Below are 27,642 nucleotides of genomic sequence, written 5' to 3'. Positions count from 1 at the left end.
CTTCCAATTAAACTGGGAAGGATCAGTTGCTGGGTTTTTCTTCTTCTTAAGATAGTACATCTTACAATCAATTTTGGAACTGTTTTTCTAGAACTATCAAATCTTCCTTTGGTCATGGCTTCTCTTTTAGCCTGATTGTTCTTATGTCTGGTATAGCACTTACTGATAATTATTTGCTCTTGCACAGGGTGTCAAACTCAATTTCATTGAGGGCCACATCAGGGTTGTATTTTATTTTGTGGCACCAGGGTGGGTATGGCAGTTCAATATCACTCGTATCGGGGGTACCTGTGGTTGCCCAAGCACTCTGCCAGGAAAAACAGGCTCCCGAGCTCCGTTTTCGGCTGGGACAGCATCCTTCGACCCTCTGCCAATGAAAACAGAGCTCAGGAGGACTGCTCGCAGCCCTACTGAGCTCCATTTTTGCTGGCGGAGGTACCACAGGATGGTCCTTTGCTATTTCCATGGTGGCCCCATGGGTCAGATGTAAGCACCCCATGGGCCCGATCCATCCCCCAGGCCTTGAGTTTGACATCCCTGCTCTAGCATCTCAGGCAGACTGATTGACCTTGGTTAATTTTTTTCTACTTGATCCCCAGACCTCTATGGTATAAAACACTCCTCAAAAACTTTTATTTGAAAACTACTGAAAAAGTGCAGGGAGATGAAACTATTCATGATGAAATAGATAGTTTTGGGTAAACAATGATGTTGATTTCTTTTACCCTCATTAAGTTAAGGTTTTTTTTCACTTCTTAGTTGGCTAGTAGATGTGTTGTATATCTCTGTCTTGCTGCTGTACTGGACTTTATTTCTTCATTATTATTTTTTCCTTAAGGCAGTTTTCTAATCCTTTGGCACTTCATTGTTATTAAACTGAAAATCATTCTCAGTGTAGAAGAGGCAAAATAGTTGCAGTGCTTAGTAATTCAGTTGTAAAGCCTATAAAATAACCAGGTAATTAGAATATGCAAAAAATGTGCCCTCCTTCCCATTCAGTTTTTTTTTACCAAAATTTCCCAAAAGCTTAGAAATGGGAGATGAGAAGATGAAAAGTCATAATAGTGTTGCAAATACTTTTTCAAGAAATTACAATAGTCCAGAGTATTACAACTAAATTTTCTAAAGAATTCCAATTGCTATGTTAATGATAGTTTTATTGTACATAGGCTTTCAGAATGAATCTATTAGGAATCTTATTTAAGTGCCCCTCATTTAAATCATTACAGTACTCATTAAAATTATTATCTGTGAGTTATTCATCGGTTATCAATGTTTCACATTGTAAAATGTTTCAGCCAATATAATTTTGTTCTTTGTTCCAGGATGATTATTTGGATTGAGGCAATGTAGATTAGTTTTCTCTCCCTAGACGGATCTTTGTTGAAACATGAGGATCCTACCAGCATGGAAAAAAAAGCGAAAGCAATATTATCAATGAATGCACAATATCTTCATGATTTTGCATAAAAGTTGACAAGACAAGCTTTCATACATTTTTACATAGTTAAAAACTAACAAGAAAGCAAGTAACCCATTTATAGCAAAAACTAAGCTTCTTGTTAATGATTCAACAGCCCCAGAAACAAATTTTATTATTTTGTAAAACTAGGATTCTTGTCAGAAAAAGAAAATGGCAACTTTCAAATCATCCGAAAATGTATGGCAGCAGTATAAAAAGTTATCCAAGGATTTCAACTACTTCTGATGCATAGAGACATTTTATGACACAGTATATGACTATATTTGTCTAATAGCATAACAGACAAGCAATAGCTCATTAAAAGAACTCTCCTATTAGAACTCTCTAATATTGGACAGAGCCAGTTTTAAAATAACAGATTACCTATTACATTGGCTGTTCAGCATTTGATAGTTTAAGGAAACCAGCCGTTTTTGAGTTGTGGGATCAAGGTGCCTTGTAGACAGAGTTCTGAAGCCTTCACATGACACATGGATAAGACAAACTCCAATGAAAAACCATGTGACAGGGTCTTTATATGAATTATTTTTTTCAGGCTGGCTGGAAATCAGCAATTGTAGAAGAAGCTAGACATATAAATCTAAATCTGCTAAATGCAGTGTGTTTAAATAAAACATATGCTATGTTGTTATTTTGGACTTAATGCAATTATGGATTTTGAGTATACCTGATAAAATTAGAGGTTCCTATTTTAATGTCAATGTTCATAAACCTAAAAACATGAGAAATATGTCATGATCACAAGAATAATTTTTCAAAAAGGGATATATTGGATTCATTCACTATCAGTTCTTCAACATGAGGTAGTGTAACAGATTTAAAACTACTTTAACATATAATTTGTTCATTTGTCATGGGTCTACCCTGTTTAAGCATTTTTAGTGTGATAGACCAGGTTTTTGTAAGGGAACTAGGATTTCAAGATGTTAATATGCTGTTAAATTATGGTATATTCCAAAACTTTGAAACTTATATATGAAGAATTCTGAATTTATTTTGCTAGGATTATTACTTAAAAGACTGCTTGGTGTACCTTAAAAGGCTCTAGTGTATTTGACATCAAAGGTTGGTTTGATGAAATGTATATATTCTCACATTTTGAATTGGGTCTTCATCAAAACAATAGATTAGACTATATAATTTCATGTGGTTAAAGTTTCATCGAACCATTTAATTTCAAAAAAAGGTGCTGGCAGGGAGGAAAAAATATGAAAAAATAAAATAATATTTTTTTAAAAAAAAGATATAAGGAAGAGAATAAGATATTTCCTCATATTATTTTTAATTTAAATTGCTTTTGCATGATATACAAACAGACAAACAGAGATATAAAGAATAAGCCAGTTGGATACAGTTTTATTTTTAATCATCATTTCATGATAGAAAGTCACCTCTTAACTCTTAGTAGACCTGTTAATAGCAGAGCTTTAATGAGGCAGAGTTGGACATCATATCTAGGCTAAATCAATCTTCATAAAGAATTTAGGCCAACATTTTGGCACCAATAGCTTAAGGGTCACTGTAATAATATTGCTTTCTTTTGTACATTAGCTTCCTCAGATTGCTGTTCTGGTCAATTAAGGTTGCCTGGTTAACCAGTGGATTGGTTTTGTTTTTGGCCTGTGATGTGAAAGAACATGTCTAAATAATTAAAAATCAATAAATGACCAATTGCTTGTTTGTGTACCCTTGACCTTTCGACCTTAGATATATAATTGCTGTTTCTGTGATCACTTCAACCATTCAAACATATACAAAATGACAGAGACATCAAATATCTTTTCACTGAATGCAACACTGTGATTCACATGAAAATAATTAACCCCTCCCTGTGTGTGTGTGTGTGTGTGTGTGTGTGTGTGTGTGTGTGTGTGTGTGTGTGTGTGTGTGAAAATTATGGGATAGAATGATTTGAATATCATAATTATGGGTAATTTCTCTCCATGCTACTACAGTGTTTTAACAATGCTGAAATTTTTTGTAATAATCTGGAAACCAAATTTGTTGCATTTACTCTGCAGTACCCTAGCCAAAATCTTTCTAGAATACTTATTCAGAATTAATTCCCATTAGGCAAAAATATTCTCTGTGTTAATTAAAAACTTCCTATTTGCCACGTGGTCCTTTGTGGTGCTTTCTGTTCAACACAGCACTAATCAGTTCTTGTTTTTGAAGATGGAGATAATTAATACTTGTCATTGCATTTTTATAAAGGGAAAGGCTCCCTTGAGTCAGTCTTGACTCCTTAAGACTACATTCATGTAATTTCTTGCAACCAAAATTGGCTTCCCATAGCCTTCTATTGTGTAATAACTGTTTAAAATGACAAGACAACATTGAAAAAGCAGCCACTTGGGTCTTGTGGTTAAGGCACATGGCTTAACCGGGAGACTGTGAGTTCTAGTTACAGCTTAGGCCTGAAAGACTTTGGGCAGACTTTGAGCCAGTCACTCTCTCTGTCAGCCGAGCACTCTTCATAGGGTTGTTCTTGTGGAGAAAATAGACAGAGGAAGGAGTATTAGGCATGTTCACTGTCTGCAGTTCACATTTCATAAGGCAAGAGCTGTGAAAGACAAAGGACATATCTTGGGTCCCTCTAGATATCTTTGTTTAAATTCTGATGCCTAGAACAGTCCCCCACCCTCCAAGTCAGATCTGAATATTTTGAGGTTGCAATACTTTGTACATCTCAACTACTTCTAGATTTCCTGTGAGATTTTTTTAATGAGAAAGGTGAATGACAATTGGCTTTGCTTCAAATCAGCATTCATCCTTCTATTGACATTGGGTGCAGAAAGAAAACAAATTTATTTCCATCAGACTTTGCTATTCTTCCCCTAAGTATTTATTTTATTCAGACAAAGAATGCCTGAGTAAGCTACTCCATTTAATTCTACAGATATGCAAAATGCATCATTTTGAGTGTTCTTAAATAGAGCATTTATGTCTTTCAGAGGGCATTTTGTTCCAAATTAGCTTGTTATTTTAATTTCTTCACATTTTGGAGATTTGGAAAGTAGATTGCCAATAAAGCAGCAGGGACAAATTCCGTGCCAGCTGACATTGGCTGTAGCCAAATAGCAGGAGGAGGTGAGTTGTAAGTGAGAGAGCCTTTAAAGCATGTATTCAGTGAGATTCATTTGAGATTCACTTGTACATAAATAAATATTGTTTGCCTGGAAGATAAGTTTCCTTTGCTGTTTTCAATGAGGTTTTAGAATTTTTGAGTTCTAATTTAATTCTGCCACTCCTGAGTGTGTTATTGTCTATGCCTAGGTGTGTGCTACCCTTTCTTTATTAGGCACTTTGCAAAATGCAAAAATATATACCGCATGTGCATTCCAGATAACATTGTTAAGCTTTTGAGCTTTGCAAAACATGTTGTTTTGTTTATAACTTGAGCTTGAGGCCAACTGTAAATGCAGAAAGTCAGTGGTTTGTATAGGAACTAGTTATAAAAACTGTGTTTCACTTTTCCTTCCATTGTTATGTATTTCTCTAAATTAAACTTTTAAAAACCATTTTCTCGGCTATGTTTATTTTAAGGAAGAGAAAGGGAGAAACAAAGTGCTTGCTACAACTTACTATTCTTCATTATGGCAGAAAACTTAGAAACCTAAAATGGGAAGAGACCATTGAGAATAACTTCTTGCTCAGTACAGGAATCCAAATTAAATAACTCCCAACAGATGGCTGTCTAGCCTCCATTAAGTGTATCCAGCAGAGAAGAGCCTATCACTTCTCTGTGTAATTGATTCCATTGTCAAAGTACTCTTATTATTAGGAAGTTTTCCCGACTTTCAATCACAATCTGCCTTCTTGTATCTTGCATCCATTATTTTGTTTCCGGCATCTACAATGATGTATTCCAGATCTTGAAGTTACATTTTTCAACCACAGTACACCTCTGGCATTGTCAGTGGCAATCAAAATCTTTCTTTTTCATAAGAAGTATAAGTAAGTTAGTCATCTCCCTTTGCATTTTATTATTTTTTTCCCTAAGTGGAAAAGTTTGCTTTTTATCTCTTTAATTTGATTTCATTATTTTCAGTTCACTTCTCTTTTTTATCAACATCATTTCGAATTTTATTTCTGACTTTTAAGATATCATCTGTTTTATTCAGTTTTGGATCAGCTGCAGATTTGATGATCATTCTCACTACCTCTTCATCCAAGTAATTAATAAAAATATTGAAGAGGACAGGGCCTTAGGGCACCTCACTTGAGACCTCACTGTTCATCAGGGTTTTTTACAGTACAATTTGTGAATCCAATTCATTCATACCCCAGTACATACTTACTGAAATTATAATAGGCTTACATAATTTTTTACAATTTCCTCAGAGGTACACAAACAAGAATGAGACAATTAGTCTGACAAGATTTATTCCTGACTAAACGATGCTGATTTCTGGCAATTGCATTTTAAAAAAAAGATATTTACAAATTAATTGTTTTAGAATTATTGTAGAATCTTTTAATATGTTGATATCTGTAACACAGTTAGTCATCAACTTATGACCACAATTGAGCCCAAAATTTCTGTTATTAAGTGATACATTCGTTAAGTGAGTTTTGATCCATTTTACAAACTTTCTTACCTCAGTTGTTAAGTGAATCTCTTGTAATTGATAAGTTAGCAACTCTGTTGTTAAGCGAACCTGTCTTGCCCATTGAATTTGCTTGTCAGAAGGTCGCAAAAGGAGGTCGACACAGCAACGGTCATAAATATGAACCAGTTGCAAAGCCTCTGAATTTTGATCACATGATCATGGGGATGCTGCAAAGGTCATAACTATGAAAAATGGTCATAAGTCATTTTTTACAGTATCCTTGTAACTTTGAACAGTCACTAAATGAACTGCTGTAAGTCAACTACCTACTCTCCTTCTAATTTCTTATTAGAATTGTTTTACTTCTGCTTGTAGCATATTATTTTAGCATACTAGCTTCTCCAAAAGAAAGTTAAGAAACTTAACTTTTTCCAATTTGGTTTGATCAAAATACTGCTCCTGAAATATTTTTGGTTTTGTTTTTTGTTTTGATTAAAGCAACTATGTGTGCATATCTGTAGATATGTAGTTAATAATTCATTTCCCTTTCATACACTTTAAGCTGGCATTTTATTTTACATGATAAAAATTATTAAGATTCTGTTATATAATATGTACTAATTGAAATCACTTACTGTAGCATGTTGTGGACAGATGAAACCATTTAAAAATTAGATGTCATGCTGATCTACAGCATGAGTTATCACTTTGTTGTTTGTATGTACACTGACAGCTTATGCACCAGACACAAATTTCTTGTGTGTCCATTCACATTTGGGCAATAAAGAACATTCTGTATTCTTAAAAAAACTAGAAACAGATAGTAGAGGGCATAGTGCTATTATTTTTCATCCTTAAAGTTAAATCAAGTTTAAGTAAATACTTGATTCTATTATTATGAGGTACATCTAGTTGTAACTAAGCTTTAGAATGCTAATGCAATGTGTTTTGTAAGTCATTAGTTCTATATTGTTTACAGTATATGAGCAAGTGTTTCCTTATTCTTGGTATTATTGAGGCTATCTTCTTGTATGCTTTTGGATTTTTCTTAGCTCCTATAAAACTTATTATTTATGTTCCCTGAAGAGCTTTAAATAATATAAATGAAAACATACATCAATATTAAGATTTCTGTCAAAGATACTGTACGAATATATTTTATTGAAATTAGGAAAATGCTGGATTTTAGCCTTAATCAGTGATATAATGCTATTAGATTTTAAATGCAGTTTTTCTCCATTATAGTAGGGATGCAAATTCATTATAATACTAAAGGCAAAGAAAAAGTTTATAACAGATCTCAGACTAGAAAGGTTGCTTTTTATTTACAATAACTGTGTTAGTCAAAATGAGGAAGTGTTGGATGAAAGGCCAGGCCAAGAAAATGGGCTTCAGTATTCTCCAATGTCAACATTAAAACATTTTGTTATATAGGAAAAATAAGTTTTTATTGTTAGGTAGTAAAATATAAGAGAATAGGAACTACAAGTATTTTAGCTCTTTCTTATCTCTAAATTAAAACAGTAATCATTTAAGACATTTGTTTGTAATACTGGTCCCATGTATGTGGTCATGTTAAGAACATGTCCATAGCACTAATTTAGTCTGTACTGCAATTCTTCTGTTATTGTCTGTACCAATCCCTCAGATATCGTCATGTAATAACAGATTTTTCCTGGGCATGGAAAGGATTAATTATGAAGCCTATATAAACACTTGTGTTCCTTAGAAGGCATATTTTTGTACGTGTGTTCGCAAAAATGATTGTTGTCTGAATATATTGATGTAATCTAATCAAAGATAATCAGCAACTTACTGTTTTAGCTTTTATTGTCTATAATAAGCAAATATCTTTGATTTTCCTTTTGGATGATTAACATTGTAATTCTTGTTTACTTGAATTAATTGACAATTATCTTCCAGTAAGTGTATTTAGGATTTTCATAAATATTCTCTGTTTACTAAAAACAGCATGCAAATTACTATTACCTCTTTTGTTCCATTAGATTGAAAATCTATTAAGTGGGAAGAGTAAAGATAAATCACTGAAACCCTTTCCCCAAAATAGTAGTTTTTCTATTTTGAATGGGCATTTTTTTTACAGGGAAGGGAAGAGAGATGAGAACCACTCTTTATTAAGATGAAGTTCTTACACATTTTGCATTGTGATAGAATGTTCCCAAGCATTAAAATAAAGAACAAATGGAATGTTATGAATTTTATTGTACTCAGAGACAATTATACTATGCAGGAGTCCCCATAACTGGGCCATGGACTGGCATCGGTCCATGGACTGCCAGGAAATGGGCTTCACAAGTAAGTGAAACCCCATCTGTGCATGCATGAGATCCAGGAAACACCTGGAAACCATTACCACCACCACTATCCGGAACCAGTCGCTGGTACCCAAAAGGTGGGAGAGGAGTGCTGGAGTATATATTAAGTGGAGAAAAACTGAACCAATGCAGCAGTATGTTGGGTTGGGTTGGATAGATTAGATTACATTAGCACAGTGCATTTTTCTTTACATATCAAGGTTCTTTTTAATGTTCATATATTAACCCAGTGGAAAACTAGCATCCAGATTTACTTGCCTGAGCAAATGTATTCTAGAGATTTCTTATGCTAGCTGTTTAAGCGTTACTTTTCTTAAACTGGAATCTACTGTTTTGAATGGCATTATTACAGCATTGACAAAACCTTCCAAAACAGCATCTCTTCTAAATCAGCACTTCTGGTCGTCTAAACATTTGTTCTCTGCATATCTTATTTTTCTCACTTCTCTTTTACACCTCCAAATTTTTAAAATAAATCAAGCATCTCTTATGCTGTTTGTCTTGTTTCTTCTGAAATCAGTCAAAAATCTGTGCAAGACTAGTGACCAAATGTGAATGTCAGTAAGTATCAGTATGACAAATTATTATGGAATTAGATTCATATGCTGTTTTAAATCTGTTATAAAACAGTATTTAAAAAATACGTTAACATTTCCTTTTTCCCCATTTCCTTTTTCCCCATTTCCAGTCAATCGACCCAGGTCAGCAATTTACATGGGAACACTCTAATCTGGAAGTGAATAAACCAAAGAACAGATATGCAAATGTAATTGCTTATGATCATTCTCGAGTTCTTCTATCAGCAATAGAAGGTAAGACTTTTTTTTTAGAAAATTACAATAGAAACAAAAATAAGTGATAAAATAATGTACAAAAACCCCAGTCATAGAATAAAAAGGGAAACTGAAATCTGGGATATAAATTAGGGCAACACAAAGCTGTACTGTTCTATCTCACATGTCATTTCAGTTTGAACCATCACAGTAATCCAAATTTGAGACAGCACTTCAACTCCTATCAAGGCAATATGCATTGAAGGGATCTGTTTGGATTCAGCCAGCTGCTGTTATGAAACAGAATTTGTTCTACGCATGAACAGTACTTGTTCAGAAACCTGGGATCACAATTCCTACTGGGATCAGGGGATTTGTGTAATCATCTTTACAGCTGGTGGAGGAATTTGTTGCTTGGATTCATTCTCAGTTTGAACCTATACATGAGGCAGGTCTTTGTGAGATACCTGGGAGAGCCCAATGATCTGAGAACAGTTTGATCTCAGATTCTTATCCTGATGAGGGTCCTTGATGCTATCTGTACTACCTCCTGCCAGTTAGATCCTTGTCCTTCCTGGGAGGTAAAAGCCTCCAGGATGGTGACTAGCTGGTGGATTCAAGTAGTATTGAATATATCATTTTAGGTGAAGACATTTTTGGAACCTTTTAAGGAGGCCCTGGTTTGCCTCCTGCTTAACATACCATTGCTTCATTGCTTGGACAACTTCCATCCAGTTTCCAGTCTTCTATTTTTAGGGAAGGTTGTGGAAAAGGTGGTGATATGGCAGCTTCAGAAGGTCTTGGATGAAACACCTGGACTCTTCAGTCAAGATTCAGGCATAGTTATGGGACAGAAATAGCATTGATTGCACTTGTTAATGATCTCTGGTGAGAGTGGGATAGGAATAGTACAACCATTCTTGTTCTCCTTGATCTCTCAGCAGCCTTCGATACCATCGGCCATCTTTTGGCAAGGTATGGGGGCTGGAGGTGGGTGGAACAGTTCTGCACTGATTCAGCTCCTTTATCCAAGACTGGTCCCAATCAATGTTAATAGAGAATGAGAGGTCCTGCCCTCAACCTCTATCTTGTGGTGTGTCACAGGACTCAATACTCACTCCAGTTGATTAGTGGCTTTTTACTGCAAAATAAGATTTCTTTATAATCAAAGCACTTTTTTTAAAGAGAAATGCAAGCACTTTAAATTGAAAATTTCTGTCCAAAATAAATCTTTTTGGGAGGATGTCAATCTATTGAGGAAATGTACCTAATAACAATCATCTTAGTTAATAATCCTTGTTATTATAATGTATTTTAATCCTTTTTGTATAACACTTTTGAGACACTTCAATCGATTTAGAAAAGACATAAATAAATAGATAAATAAATGATTAATTATGATTATATTTATCCTTTATTGTAGCATTCCTCAAAAATGATGTTTTCAATGAGAGCCATACTTTTAAAGAGAAGTGGTATAGAGAAAAGTGTTATGGATGGATGGATAGATGATAGATAGGTAAGTAGGTAGGTAGGTAGGTAGGTAGGTAGGTAGATAGGTAGGTAGGTAGGCAGGCAGGCAGGCAGGCAGGCAGGCAGGCAGACAGACAGACAGACAGACAGACAGATATAGTATTACACTGTACCGTATGACACTGTATATATAGTATACGAGAGAGGTAACAAGTGAGCTGCGGATGAAGAACTGGGGAATACACTTGTACACAATGTGCTTAGCATAGGACTAATATTTTTCCAGCATTTTTACCCAAAACATAGACTGCCCCCCCAAATCATTAATATGTACAAATATGGTTACACCTACACCAATATAATCCAGAAAGATTACAAGTTAACCAGTTTAATTTAGCAAAATGTAGTGGTCTGTTTAAAATAGGTCTGTCCTCGTTTGTTTATGAGCATTTGCTGCAGTAACAGAAATTCAGTGCCATAAAGAGAGTGAGGGTCACTGACCTCAAATTCAAATTCATTCACCCAGACTTTTTAAAGGCTTCTAAGGAAACTGGTGAAGTTTAATATTAGATTTTTATATATAACATTACCAGGATTTTCTTGCTATTGAATGAAATAGGTATACTTTTTTTCCAAATGCTGTTAGTGGTTTTAATAAATGAGATTTTTAAAAAGCTGTGAAAAGACTAAATACAACTCATTTGCACAGTTGCATCTTGTTGGATCCTTTAACAAAGTATAGTTAGCAGTATCAAGTTTTTAAGTAGAAATTAAGTTTGATGTTTTTTTTAAGTTCATTGTAAAAAAGAATTGTAAAAAGAGTGGAAAGAGTAAAAACTAGAAATGTAAAAATACATTAGGGTGAATTTAGAAATAGTAGCTATCCAGGTACCCTGTTTTCCCCGAAATAAGACCTATCTAGATAATAAGCCCAATCGGGCTTTTGAGCACATGTGCTAAAATAAGTCCTCCCCTCCCGAAAATAAACCCTCCCGAAAATATTGCAACACAACAATAGGCATGAGGTGACTACACTCGCAGTCTCCTGCACCTCAAAAATATTAAGACCTCCCCGAAAATGAGGCTAAGCACTTATTTTGGGGTCAAAACAAAATAAGACCCTGTCTTATTTTTGGGAAAACACAGTAGGAATGCTATTACTGTAAGTGGGAATTCAATACTATTCTAATGTTTACTCATTATACATACAGTATATCTATATCTGAATTCCACATGAAATTATTTACATACCTAATCTTAGTTTTTCCATTATTATATGATTCATTATTCATCATTATATTAGTCATTACTATAGGTTTTTCAGTTACTAGTAAATGAAGAAAAAATATGCCAAACTATTTAATAGACATTGAAATTGGGTAATTTTTAAACAAAAATTGGACGCTTTTTTTTAGCAGTTGTTTATTTCCCAGTAAATCTCCTGAATGATGAATTAAGTTTGATTGTAAGCATTTTTTAAAAATCAAATAAGCAAACTTTAAGGTAGTATTTAGTTTCTGTTTCTGATTATGGTGATGAATGGTAACTATAAAAATTAAAATGTACCTCAGAAATTTGTTTCTAAAGTACAACCTGCCAATCCCATTAACCAGGTGATGAACTTGTGGGATATCAACACTACATTCTTATACAGGAAATGTTTCTTCAAACACCAGTGCATGTTAAACTCTTGCCCCAGATAAAGAATGATGGTTTGGCCATAAGAACAGATTTCACTCAAATCAACTGAATAGCACTTCCTGGTAAAGGTTCATGTTAAATCATACTGTAATAAAACGAGCATTTTATCATGTTAGATAAAACAACCAGACATAGGACAGAACAGTAATTGCATTTTTTGGTGTAAGCAATTTTCAAGAATGCTATACAGAGCCAAGCAAATGGTTTTCTTGAATGAAAATGTTTGATCACATCATGTGATTCACATGATCCCAGAATACTGCACCTATCATCAATAGGTGCAGGTCACTAAGCACCCAAATCACAATCACATGACTGCAGGGACACTGAACTATAAGTATAGTTCAGTGTCCCTGCAGACACTATTATAAGTATGAGGACTGGTAATTCATCACTTTTTTCAGCACCGTCCTAACTTCGAACTTTGAAGTTTCTAAGCAGACAATTATAAATGAAGGGTTATTTGTAATTATAGTTTTTTAAGCTATAAGGCTTATTTAACTTTCAGCTATAAGGCTTATTTATCAGTGTCAGTTTTATTCCATATTGAACTCTCAAGTCCAAATATCATTTGGATAAACTGGTGTTTTCCCTTATCAACTTTTGAATGTCCTACCCTTGATAAGATACCTGCAGTAGCTGTAAAAATATTGCAATAGAAGATTGTATCCTGGTTTAGGATGTTCAGGAACATAACTCAGTTTATTATGCTTTCTAAACTGCTTTTCATTTTTGTGGTTTAATAATATCAGTCTTTGATTTATCCAGTTTCCCCTCTATTCGCATCATACAAATTTACATATAATCCCTTCAATCTGAAAACATGCCCTGTCACATCATTGATTTTCCAAACTCATCCATAATCCTTCTGTTTATATAAGCCTTTCTTCATTAAATCCACCTACTTGGAGGATGCCAGGCTAGAAAATTTGATTTATATTTGAATATATACAGTATATATGCATGAATCCCAAAATAATTTATCATCTTCTCATTTTGTTACTAAGTATTGGTCATTTACAATTATGGTCCACTTTGAGGGTTAAAAAAGCACTAATCTTAAATTCCTTCATACTTCAGTTATTTTCAAAATATGCAGGGTTCTAATTAACTAAGTATTGGTTAGCTAGCTTTTCATTTCATTTTTTAAAATTGCTACACTTGACTTCCTTTTTGCATGGACCTTATCCTGGAAATCTATGTGGTTTGACAATAATTGGTGACTCTTAATCAGTTAATCCCACTATCAGTTGTATTAAATTGGAAACCAGATTTCATTTATTATTATGCCTAACCTAATCATATTGACAGGGGATGTGGTGGCTCAGTGGCTAAGACACTAAGCTTGTCAATCAGAAAGTTTGGCAGTTCGGTGGTTCAAATCCGTAGCGCCGTGTAATGGAGTGATTTCACATTACTTGTCCCAGCTTCTGCCAACCTAGCAGTTTGAAAGCATGTAAAAATGCAAGTAGAAAAACACACCTTCGGCGTTTAGTCATGCTGGGCACATGACCACAGAGACATCTTCGGACAGCGCTGGCTCTTTGGCTTTGAAACAGAGATGAGCACTGCCTAATAATAATAATAATAATAATAATAATAATAACAACAACAACAACAACAACAACAACAACAACAACACATAATACACCAGACATCACACTGATTGAGAAAAATAGGGTTACAATCATAGACATCGCAATACCAGGGGATAGCAGGGTCGCCGAGAAGTAATATGAAAAAATCGCGAAATACCAGGACTTAAAAATCGAAATTCAATGATTATGGCACAAACCAGCAGTGGTAATTCCACTGGTAATCCGCACACTGGGTGCTATTCCAAAAGCACTGGAATTACATTTAAAACAGTTAAAAATTGACAAAATCACCATCAGTCAAATGCAAAAAGCCACACTGCTTGCATCTGCACGCATATTACAAAAATACATTATGACGTCCTAGGCTCCTGGGTGGGGCCCGACTAGTAATCAATGCCAAATCCAGCGAAACCACTGGCCGCTGTGATACAATTGTGTTGGTGCGAATAATAATAATAATATCTTTATTATGGTCAAAGACCAGCAATACACATTACTTTTTACAATATATTAAAAAGTACTGACATTAAAATATAATTAAAAAGTATTGATATTAAAAGTGGATAATAACATACATGTTCTCAAATTGCTCGGGTCACTCCCTGGTTTACATGGGTGAAAAGCCGATAAGTATACAATGGTCCAGAAATTGTTAGAGATATGTCCAAATAATTGGTACAAGATGACAACTCTACTTCTGTGACAATTTTTTTTCTTGTGGACATTGCAGCAACAAAGAATTTTGCCACTGCATACGTGGTAGCCGGGTTTGTGTCCTGGAGGAGAAAGCCTACATAAAAAATGCCTGCCTTCCCTGGCAATCTCTCTAATAAGGGGAGAATATATGCAGACCTACAAACTCTGTATAGCTCACAGTGTAATAGAACATGTGAGATATCTTCAATTTCTCCTTTACCCCATATACAAACCCGTTCTGCTATTGGTGTTCTTTTATACCTGCCCTGGAGGAGTGCTGAAGGAAGAATATTAAATCTGGCTCTGAAGAAAGCTATTCTTTGTTTTGGGAAGATCAGGTCATTTAGATATTTTGCTGATTCCCACACACCCTATTTGATTCTGTCCCTACTGTGGAGAGGCAACCTATTTAGTTCTTCTTGGAACTCCATGTCCTTCATTCTATTGATTACTACTTGCTTTGCTTGGTCAAAGCCCTGAGTCTCTCGGGATAGGGCGGCAAAAAAATGCAATAAACATATTAAGAATTCGGTGAGAGCCCATAAGAGCCCAGCTTGTGATCAATTGCCTGTTTCCAGGGGGAGGGGAAGTTGTCAGTCTAGGATTCCTGTTTGTGCCCCCTTAGGATTTGCCCCAGTGTTTTGGCCTCGAAAAGTTTTAAGGCAGCAGGTACTAACTGCCCTCCATCTGTGTAAAAGAAGTGTTTAATTGTGTTTGAGGACCTATTGGCTGCTTGCAATGTATGATCCAGGTATGCCTTCCATGTCCCTTGTGAATGGAAAACCACCCCAAGGTATCTAAATGTTCTAACCTGTTCCAAACTATGTCCTTCTATTTTCCAGGAGTATTGGCTAGGTCTTTTAGCAAAAACTAAAACTTTTGATTTATCAAAGTTAAGGACCAGCTTGTTTTGCCTGCAATATTCGAGTGTTGCCCTAATTGCTCTCTCCAATCCTACAGGAGTTTGTGAAATAATAGCGGCATCATCAGCATATAAGAGAATTGGAATTTTGGGTTGTGCTAGGTTAGGAGGATGGAAATCAAGATTCTGTAAGAGATCAATCAGGGGATTGATATAGAAGTTAAAGAGGTAAGGGGACAGGATTCAACCCTGCTGTACCCCTTTATATATTCTTACTGGGCTTGTTAAACTCCCTTGGGGATTGAACCTCACTTTCAAGGTGGAATTTGCATACAATTTTTGTATGAGGAAGGAGAGGCATTAGTCGATAGTGGTGCATTTTAATTTCTTCCAGAGGGTGATGCTGGATATTGAATCAAAAGCCTACTTAAAATCAAGGAAGGCCACAAAAAGAGAGGATTTTTTTTTATACGTGTATTTTTGTACTAAATAGTGGAATATCAAGATATCATCCACCATAGATCTTCCTTCTCTAAAACCGCTTGTTCGTCTTTCATTATCTCCCCTGAAATTAGCCAATTCTGAAATTTATAGTTTAGGTGTTTGGCATACAGTTTACTAATAACGCTTAGAAGACTAATGGGTCTATAATTGCCTGGGTCATTTCTATTACTTTTTTATAAATTGGTATGATAATTGCTACTCCCCAATTTCTTGGCATATGGCCTGTTTTATCTATAAATGTAAACAGAGATACTAAAAGTGGAGCCCACCAACTGGCGTTCTTTTTTATTATTTCTGGCAGGACATTATCAGCACCAGGTGCCTTATTAGCCTTTAGGGCTCCAATCAACCAGGCTATCTCTTCTGGTGTAACAGTGGGCCAGTAGGGAGTTTGGTCCAAACTAATTTGGCTCTACTTGGTTACATAGTCAGGGTCTGTATATAGCTCCCTAAAATATTCTTCCCAGGCATGAATTGGTACCTGATTAGTTGGGGGGTAAGGGAGGTTTCCCCAATCCTCTGGTGGTGTACCAAAAAAGGGATGTATTTTTTATCTTGACTGATGTAATTAGTCTATGCCAAGACTCCTTCAGAGCCGTATTTTTCTCTTCTTTTAGAAGTGTCTTATATTGTGCTTTCAACTGCGTTAGGTAGTGAGTGTGATCCTCAAAGGGGGCATTTTTACTTTTCCTGTACTCCATATTATATATCCTTTTTAGTTGCACGCAATCTCTATCGAACCATTTTTTATTCTTTGAGACCGGCCTGTTAGTATTTTGTTAATGAGAACCGAATTCAAATTCAAAATTAAAGTTTCAAACCCCTCTAAGTAAGATCATCCAAACTTATTCCTTAGTAGAGATGTGCATAGCTCTATGGTTTCTGGAACTAACTTCCTTTTGGTAACTTCCTTATCATTTTTCTCATTCCATTTAATTTTTACCTGGGTATTTTGACTCTCTAACCTGGGTAGGTTGACTGCGCCTGCCCTTAGAGATTTCTGCTGTAATGTGAGAGTAACGAGTATTGCATCATGATCACTTTCCAGTCGCGAGTTTACCTCCATCTTCTGTAAGAACTTCAGGAAGTCATATGATATTATCCAGTAATCAACTGTGGATTTTCTTCCTGCTCCCCGATAAGTATATTCTGCTGGATAGTCGTCCCATGTGGACCCATTAAGGATACAAAGATCCAAACGTACAGTCATCTGTCTTACATACAAACTTACACTTACCCTCGAGTCGGGAACGACTAGCACATATGTGCGAGGGGAACCTTTACCTTTAATCATATTGACATGCTGAACAGCTTATCATACAGCATCCCAAATTAGTTTGCTCCAGATGTAGTGGACTATAGTTGACTATAGCTTTGAGAATCAGTCTTGTTTAAGGTTACCCAATGAGACCAGGTTGAATAAGTGCTGGATCTCAAACATTCTTGTTTCAAATTCAGAACTTGCATCATTGGATGCATCACCGTATTATATCCCTTCAGACCAGTTTGGTGTGGCATCTAAAATAACTTTTAAACTTTATGTTCTACCAGTGAAATTATTCCCCTGAGACATGGTGGAAAGGCAATTTCACCTTCTTTGTGATACCCTCATATATACACCACACTTGTCCCAAGGATCTACCAAACTTCTGACACATGTATTGAAATAATTGGAGAAATAGATTGTATCCTTCTTGTACCATTGATGGAAGCAAAATTATTACTAGGCTCCATCCTGAGTTTCCCTGACATTCTCATTGATACTGTCATTTTGAGATCAATCAGTTTTAGATTCTTTAATTCAATATCTTGAAAAATAGTTATATGTATTCTGTTTTTTCTTTGGATTGTTTTTGGGTGGCTCTTTGCAAGAGTTTTATGTTAGAACTATAAAAGCTCCTTTATATTTTTAAAATACTATTTTTTTACAAGAACTGGATATAATACTATCTTTAAAGCCTGGGTTATAACACCATGAATATGTTTTCCAAGCATTAAGATTTTATTGCTAACTTCTAAAGAAACGGTAAACATTCCAAAGATGAAAATATATGTGTTATCTTGTATTACATTCATTTCACAGCTGCATTTGTTTTGGTGTAACCATAGAAACAACTAGTTTGATAGATAAATTTTAAAGAGGATTTTTTCCAATGTGTTTAGCCTAGAATGCATCTTTAATTTTTTTCCTTTTAATGGTAGATTTAGGTTTTTTTTAAAAAACCTATTTTTCATTAAATATTTCATTAGAACACAGCAGGAATCAACATGAAATAGCATTGGCTCTAAAAGCTAATTCTCTACCAGTATCAGAATATCAGTATGAGATATGGATAATATAATGTTCTCTGCCTAGCTGAAAATTCATTATCATTCTTGTACTTACCAAGTCACAAAGAAGCACAGTTTAGTGATGCTTATTTCTATCAAAATCAGTATAGAATTACAGCCTCTGCACATATAATTATTCCGCTCACAAATTATTAGAAGAATAAGATGAGTTAATGCCGTATATATTCTCCCATGCCCATTTTAAAGAAAGGATTAAGTATAGATGTCATCAATTGAACAAAATTCCTTTATTTCTTTTTGTCATACTTCATGATTTTTTATATTCAACTTTATATTCAGCTTTATACATCATTTGGCTTCTTGTACAAGCCATTTTGAAATTCCATAACTGTTTATTACTTAAATAGTTTGTTCTCACTATTGTTTTTTCCCCAATGAGTGTTATTCCCTTTGTGTATGTGTGCTGACTATTAACTATACTAATCTGCTTACAAATATGGACCTTGTTACAGGCTAATCTCACCATGAAAAACATTTTATGTACATCTAATTTAATTTTCTGCAGCTGAAAATAAATGTGAACGCACACACACCCATACACACTCATCATCAATAGTACATTTTGCTCCCTTTTGTGAATTCATCTATTTTCTGAAGATAATTATTTACAAGTGCTATGAAGCTTAATCCTATTAGTTTTAACTCTCTTTTAAAAATTCCCTTAAGTGGCACATTTCTTAGGAAAACATTCCTAAAACAAAGGTTTATGGTTTAATTTGTCTTAAATATGAAGATTGTGCAATACTTAGCCTTTGTCAAGACTTGAAACAATTCCATGATGCAATTTCATTCTACAAATAAAGCGTGAAGTCTAATTAAAGCTATTTGACAACTTTGTTCACTGAATAAAATAAATGGAATACTGAATACTCTTTTACTTACATTTATACAGATAAAACATTCAACCTCTTTTGTGTTTAGTATTATACAAGAAGAATGTCGGGTTGTAAAAGCAGTAACAATGAAGTTCACTAGTATCTGATCAGCACTGGAGTTTTGACCTGCTCTGTCTCTGACCTGGGCCAGTTCATCCCTCCTTAGACAACTTACTGGCACTTGGCTCTTTGGGGATCACAATATTGATGTCAAACTTAGTGTAGGCATAGTCCGCTGAAATGCAGAACTCTTGAGCTCAAGTGACCTGCCAGCCTTAGCCTCCAAATAACTGGATTACAGGCTCATGCCATGTAGCCCAGCTTATCTAACCCATGCTGTTTTTTGCACTGTTCCTCCTGTTCCACAAGTATGTATGTATGTATGTATGTATGTATGTATGTATGTATGTATGTATGTATGTATGTGCCTGTATGCCTGTATGCCTGTATGCCTGTATGCCTGTGTGTGTTTAAATGTATTGTTTTTTCTCAAAACTTGAACATTAAACAAAGTTGGAAAGTATGATACAGAATAATACAGTTAGAAAGGGACCTTCTAGTCCAACCCACTGCTCAAGCATGAGACCCTATATCACTTCAGACAAATTAGTATACATACATGAAGAAGAGAATGATATCTTTGAGGCTATCTTGATTTCTGGCAATTATGTGGATAAGGTAATAGTTTAGTTGACACCAATTGTGAAAAGTGGGTTGCCATTGCTTTCTTCCCGAGACTTCATCTCTCTATGCGGCCCACCCTAGATAAAAAAAATTGCTGGGATACTATGTTCTAATTAATATTTTGCTTTCATTCCACTATGAAGAGCAAAATAAGATGGATCTTAGCAGTGATATTCTCCTTTATTACTAGATGTTTATTTCTTAAATTAATTCACAGTCAGATTTCAGACATTTCATAAGATATGAAATACGTTCATATGATATGAGAAATTCAAAATATTTTCACAATCCTCAACTCTAGAAAAACTTTTACACATTAAACTTTTTCCAATTGCATTCTTATAAAAATAACAACAAACAACCCTGGAAATTAAAATGATGGATATCTGATTACTATATCCAAATTATTGTCATGCTTGTGATTAAAAGTACCTAGGCGCTCTTGTACAAATAAATTTCATCAACATGCCTTTCAGTATCTGCAAATTGGGTTCCCAAATGTATGCAATATTTCCATATAAAAAAAGCAAATATTTCATTTCATCTTTTTCTCTTTCTTTCTTTCTTTTTTTCTTTCTTTCTTTCTTTCTTTGGTAAATTTATATAGTTGCCCATCAAATATGTGTGATTCTGGGTGGAGTACAGTTAAAAACACAAAAACAATACAACAAATAACTAAAAATATAACAATAAAAATTCAGACATTCAGCATAAGTTTAATCATCTACATTATACAAAAACTAATTAAATCACCCATTTCTCAATTCTACTTACTTTTTTTAAAAAAAATCTTATTGTCACTTGGCTAAATTATTTATTAAATATACTATAATTATTTGGACCATTTTTCTTTTTTTACTTTTTTATTGTAACTAAAGAAATGCATAATGATTTCAAAATATAAAAATGAATCATATTAGCTTACCAGTAGGAATGGCTTCAAAAAATATTAGGCGCATCTTATATTAAGCATTGGCAGTATGCTCTTTGCTGAATGATGTTAACACATAAGTTCTCATGGGTAGATGCCAGCTGTCTCATCATCTTGCTAATGCAGGGAAGGGTTTTTGTTTTTCCATGTGTACGTTGTTCAGTGATTTATATTTATGTGTTTTATTTTGAAGTAAACAATGCATCACAGAACAATACCAGACATTTGTAAATGTACTCATAGGTTATTTAAAAAAAATGGTTATTTTGGGCATTTTTTATAAATGCCCAATCCATATCTTCTAGTTATAATGTTCACTAGGTGTATATTTCTCTTGTTGACTCATTCTTCTTCTCATCTGTTTTTGGAGAAAGGTTTTGTCATTTTTGAAAGATAGAAGGTTTGTGGCATTTTGCCCAGCTAGTGTTATTTTCTGAATCATTAACTCGTATTTCCACATTCAGGAAATTCCTGAAAAGCTTTTTATCACTCCAAAAACTTTGTAAATTCCAAAATCTCTTTTGTTGAAAATCATGACTTTTGAAATGCTTAGTGTAACTTTGTAACTAGATTGCAGGAAATAAGATATTGTGATAGTGAAGATTTATTCTTATTCATCATTTAATGCAAATTCTCCAAAATTGATATTTTTCAAATATGCATGATTATCTATATCTGCACTTCTAATTTTTTGTGATATAATTTGGCCTTTAACTATGAATTAATAAAATTAATTTATTTTTAAAAATCAACAGTTATTTTTCAAGTTATTATCTTAATTAATGTGTATTAATATTATACACATTACTTATTTTTTATATTACCTATGCCACATTTGTCACTTAATATAAAATATAAGGAAAAAAATATGCTAATATATCACATATTAAATGTGTTTATTATAAGAATGATGCAAAAGAATTAACATATCTTACATGGGTTTTCAAAATAGCAATAACAATAGCATTTGTATACTGTTTCATAATGCCTTACAGCCCTCTCTAAGTGGTTTACAGAATCAGCATATTGCCCCGCAATCTGGATCCTCATTTTACCAACCCCAGAAGGATGGAAGACTGAATCACCTTGAGCCATTGAAGATCAAACCTCTGACAGTTAACAGAATTAGCCTGCAAAACTGCAGTATTATTGAAATATGTTATAGATTGATTACAATAAATCTATTTATTTATTTATTTAGAAAATTTATATGGCTACCCATTCACTTTCAGTGATTCTAGGCGCCTTACAAACAATAAAAACCCAATATAAAAAGAGTAAAAACAATAATCCCTCACCCCCTGTTCAACTGCATTAAATATGATCCCTAATGTACTTCAAGAGTTCCTGTGGTCATTTATGTTCAGTTCCTCAGTAAATCAAGATATAGTAATCAAATAGCAGTCTATTCTGGTACAATTGTTTCAATTAAATCAATCTTGCATAATATGTATATGTCTTTAATCTGAACAATCTGACTAGGATAAAACAATATACTCATTGTACAATAGGGGCAAACACTTTAGACATCTTTTCTGTGTATTTATTCGTTCCCTTAGCTACAACTGTATGTTCCAAACACTTGCAGAAATGATTCTTAGCAATTCCTAGGGCTCTGACAACAACCTTGTTGTACAGTCTTTGGATTACTTGAGCCTACGCTACTGTATACCCAAGAATGATAAGACCCTAATAATAAATACAGAACTTTCAAATACCTTTCTTCAACATTTCTCCATTTCATATGTATTTATAATTTAAGACTTTTTGTGCCGACATTTACTTTTCAAAATATTTTATCTTACGGATACATGAAATGGTAGCTCTTACAAAATAAAATGGCAATCTTGTGCACACATCAGGGGTGGGTTTCAACTGGTTCACGGCGGTCCCTGCGAACCGGTTGGTCACCGAACCCAGAAGTAAGTAACTTCTGGGAACGGCGAAGGGCGCGCCCGCCCGCCCGCGGTCCTTACCCGGTTTTGATGAGTTCTGCGCTTCCACGCATGCGCAGGATGCATACAGCACCTGCGCGGTCGTCCAGGAGCAGCTGGAGCGTCGCACAGACACTAGTACGCATGTGTGTACAGCGCGCGTGCACGAGGACGCCGCCGGCCCCGTTCCAACCGGTTCGGTTGGAACGGGGCGAGAAACCCACCCCGGCACACATATACATGGAACTAAATTTTCACTAACTGCAATTGGCTTATATATTGAATTAAACTTAAACTGTAGCTAGAATGAGTTGCTCATTCTTAAAAATAGGTAATGTTATTAAGTATCTAAGACAGTATTATAACAGCCTACTGAAATCAACATTTACATGGCTTCTCTAAGGTATGTAAGGTACATACAGATATGCTAGAAAAGAGGACTAGAATGAGAAGTAATCAAAGATATTAGTAATTAGTTTAGCATTCCTTTCATTTATATTTAGTATTTATGATCATTTTCTTTCCCTTTTTTTCTTTCACTTTTCATTCTAAAAACAGAACCTCAGTTCTTCAGCCACCAAACTATGTATGCTTATAAAGGGATTTAGAAATGACATTGGGGAAGGTATAGAAAGGGGTTCTGGAGAAGTGATTACATAGCCCAAGGGTTAGAAAGAAATTCAAATAACCTCAACTTTTAATTTTATTTGGCAGAAATAAATTTGGACAGGTTGTTAAGATTTTATTATACATTCTGCAACAATATATTATCATTTTCAAGTTTCTTATTCTGGCATAAAAAAAAATTACTATTCATAGTTGAATTAAATTAATTGTGTCTTTTTTTTTCTTCCCTTTTTTTAGGCATACCTGGCAGTGATTATATAAATGCTAACTATATAGATGGTTACAGAAAGCAAAATGCTTATATCGCAACCCAAGGAGCTCTTCCCGAAACCTTTGGAGACTTCTGGAGAATGATGTGGGAGCAAAGGAGTGCCACTGTTGTCATGATGACCAAATTAGAAGAAAGATCTAGGGTAAAGTTTCCTCTTTGTGACTGATGTAATTCAATAAGCTTTCTTTTCTTTTTCTTTTTTTAAAGTGTCTCTCACAGCATGACTGGCTGGGGAATTATGGAACTTGAAGTCTACAAATATTAAAGTTGCCAAGGACAGCCTTCTTCTATAAAATCTTCTGATCGTAGTTCTGATTGGTTCAGCAATTTTCAAGTTGGCAGCACTATAAAATGTTCTAAATATTATTTTTTCATTCAACTTGCAAACACTGTTCCCATCTGTTTTGATGCATCAACTTTATCCTGGAGGCACAAATGGAAACTTTGAGACGAGAGTACTGAATTTCATTGAGGTTTTATGTAGGAGAGGAAAACAACACTAAGTATCTTTGAAGTTTAGAGCTCTTTTGTCCGTGATAAATAAGTTCCTATGGAAATTGCAGTAACACTGATTTTTAACTGTAGTCTACATATATTTTATTCTAGTTAATCTAGAATTTTGCCCCACAGTCCATTCATTTACTAGTACTACCAATTTTCAGTATGGAAAGTTTTAAGTTCTACAGAAACTGAAAATACTCCTGGTCTTATCACATGAGTGTTTTACCAATCATAAAGAGACATTCTGGGATACAGTATGAAAAGTGAATGGAACTAGCTAGTTATTTATATTATAAATAACAACCCAAAGTCACCTTATGGGAGATGTGGTTGGCATATAAAAATTAATAAATAATTTATTGGCCATCCAGAGTTGCCTTGCGGTAAGATGAGTGGCCAATAATTTAATACACTCATGCATACATATATAAGATCATAATAAGGGAATGGTTAATCAAAAAAGCCATGTTAATAATGTCTTCTATGTTTTTATTCTTACTATATATTCTAATTTGGCAGCCTATATAGCCACATAATTATAAAGTTGTTATACACTGCATACATACATATCCAAACTGAATTAATATTGAAACTCTCAAATATCTATTAGTGATGTTGATTTCACTGTAGGATGATTTTTTTGTAGCAATCTCTGTTTTGTTTTGGTGCAAACAAGCTTTATTTGCTCCAGCATTAGATTTGCTTTCAGCTAGGCAAACATAATTTTGTTTCTTATTCTTAGTTCCAGGAATAAATATAATTTTTATACAGGAAAAAACCTCCCATTCAATATAATAACAAGCATAGTGTATCACTTTAGTGCAAACTACTGTGAGACCATTCTCTGAAAGATGTGCGGAAGCCACTTCTTGATTCTGCATTTTTAACATAACATTTTTGTTATCTCATAGAATACCTGTGCCTTGAGCATAAAGTTGGCATAAATTCTGAATTTTGAAATTAAATAGTAATATAGGATTGAAATCTATATTGATTTCTTAAACCTGGTTAAGTATTTGCTAAAATACTAGCATTCTAGTATCTGATAATATGTTAATCCACAGGAGCAATTTGCAACATGAAAACAAACTAAGTGTTATAAAACTATTACATACTTCGAGTGATCCAGAATCTTGGATTAGCTAGTTTTGCTTTTACTTTTTGTTTTCAATGTAATCTGAAGTGCAAAGAATTTGACAGGCTATTATCAAAAGGCTACATACGTACTAATTGATGAAGTACAAACGGAACTATTTTTTCTAGGTGAAGTTGATGGGAGACTTGGTAACAGTCTAGCTTTTTCTGAAAATTACAGAAGTGACCTTGAAAAACTGAGCTTTTCAGGAATTTCAAACAAATCTCAATAAATGCTACTGTTATTTTCTTTGGTAACTTGGTTGCTTGGTTGTTAGCCAGAAAAACAGATGTGTTATATCAGGTGATCATAGCCCAAACATCTCATCTTAATAAGTTGTTCCTTCACATATATAGCATATAGAAGTTTCTCTCTTTTATAAACCATTGGTAAACTCTGTTAAATAAACATTTTGGTGCTCTGAGTTTTACTGTTTGCAACTGATTTATTTTTCACAAGATTCGGTAAACTTCTTGTTTGTTAGGAATCATATCTTAATCGAGTTACTTAGATATGAAAATCTAGTTGGCTCCAGCTATGTAGGAGAATTAGATACTGAACTTTGGCCACTAAATGAGAAGGAAGGAGTCACTGGAGAAAAGCCTAATGCTGGAATTGAGGGCAAAGAAGAACAGGACTACAGAGAATGAGGTGGCTGGATGGAGTCTCTGAAGCAGTCGGCGTGAGCCTAAATGGACTCCAGAGGATGGTAGAGGACAGGAAGGCTTGGAGGAACATTGTTCATGGGATCACGATGGGTTGGACACGACTTTGCAACTAACAACAGCAACAAATTCTTAACATGTATATTTTTATTTTTGTTTTTCTGATAGTACAAACGGTGAAAATGAATTGTGTGCGCTAAATAAACATTATGCTCATGCAGGTCAACTTCTGCTCACTCAACAGTCCTGCAGAACCTCAGATAGTACCACAACCTTTCACAACAGATTTCGGGGATGTCTTAGGAGCCTCTAGGCAGTAACGTGATAAGTCTCTACAGCCATTATCCTCCTAATGGAAGGATTCCATTGGATCAAAGCCTAAATTACTATTAAAATAGGAATGACATTTCAGAAACTTTGTTATTCATCCGTTTGGTATTCTATCCAGCTTGGGAAATAGATGCAAAAAAAGAAAAGCTTTTTCCTCCACTGGCAGATTTGATAATTACTTGATCTTGAAAGCAAAAGCCGTCTGCTGTGGGACTTCATCTTTCTGTGTTCCATTACATTTTTTTGTTTATTTGCTTTCCTGTTGCTCAGTCCTGCAGCTCTGCTTCAGCATTTCTAACCTGTGCTGCATAGATAAAGGGATCTTTTTTTTTCCTTGTGGGGGCGGGAGGGGGGAGATTGGAGCATCAGCAGAAATGAACTTAGTTGGCTCATTAGCATGTGTTAGAAGTCTGACTACCTCCAGCTTTGAGAACTTAAATATTCAACAGCTGAGAACATTGAATGAGGTTGTTACAGTGAATTAGTTATTCATTTATTTGCCTATGGGGAAGCTACAGGCCAAGGTGAGCTCTTTTATTTATAACCCTTCTCACTTTATTGTTTTCAATTTAAATGTCATCTCCCAAATCTTACCTGACCTAATCCAGACCTTAGAGAGAAAAATCAGTCCATTACTTTGCTAACATATGCATAATTTATATCAAAAAGGATTATGCACACGACCATGCATGGAGGAATATTGATAACATATTTGTTACTTGCATGAGTTTTATTTGTATAAAATGAAAGCAAAATATTAAAGGAAGAATTTAGAGAGTATTAAAAGAAGCCCCAACAGTCACAGGGCATGAATACATCAAATGATTTGAAGCATTAATATTTGTCTCTTGCTAATGTGCTCTTCTACAAAATCTCCACATGTAGTGTTGCAGTCGTTGTGGTTAATTTACTTTACCTTGTTTACTCACTCTCATCTCAAATTGTTTCCATGTTAAAGCTGTTTTTCTGTGGAAATAAGGTTGCTATCTACTTTCCTTTATCTGAGAAAGAGATATTATGGTAAATAAGTGAGTCTCTTCTACCAGGATGAATGGCCCTACTTCTTTCTCTTTGTTTTCTCCTTCATGGTAATTAATACAATTGTCCTTAGACCAACAAAGCTGAGCTTGAAACTAAATGTGATTGTCTACCTGGAGACAATATGTCTATAAAAGAAGATTTTTGACCATAAATCTTGGACTAGATAAGCTTCTACCTACAATGCATTTCTAGTGCATGCCAAGAGCCAGAAAAAAATAGGTAATGATTTCCGCTGTTGAATTGTGTCTGACTCTAGGGGCAGTGTCCATTTCTGTTTCCTAGCCAAGGGAGCTAGCATTGTCCAAAGACAATGATTC

The 27,642-nt window shown here is 34.6% G+C and overlaps 1 protein-coding gene across 18 annotated transcripts in view; it reads left to right on the top strand.

Annotated features, from left to right (window-relative positions):
* Nucleotides 1-27,642, top strand: part of PTPRD (protein tyrosine phosphatase receptor type D) — a 1,257,980-nt gene that overhangs the window by 1,183,893 nt on the left and 46,445 nt on the right. For all 18 annotated transcript variants that reach the window (XM_087716068.1, XM_087716065.1, XM_087716064.1 and 15 more), the window contains 2 exons: nucleotides 9,061-9,184; nucleotides 23,620-23,795. In XM_087716068.1, the coding sequence (XP_087572194.1) occupies nucleotides 9,061-9,184; nucleotides 23,620-23,795 (300 nt within the window). The remainder of the gene's footprint in view (nucleotides 1-9,060; nucleotides 9,185-23,619; nucleotides 23,796-27,642) is intronic.

The sequence above is a fragment of the Thamnophis sirtalis genome, unplaced genomic scaffold, assembly GCF_051295495.1.
Source record: "Thamnophis sirtalis isolate CommonGarterSnake01/CBP01778 unplaced genomic scaffold, rThaSir2_p1.2 scaffold_5, whole genome shotgun sequence".
Classification (NCBI taxonomy): Eukaryota; Metazoa; Chordata; class Lepidosauria; order Squamata; family Natricidae; genus Thamnophis; species Thamnophis sirtalis.
Note: the sequence above shows the minus strand (reverse complement) of the source record. Positions and strands in the feature narration are given on the sequence as shown.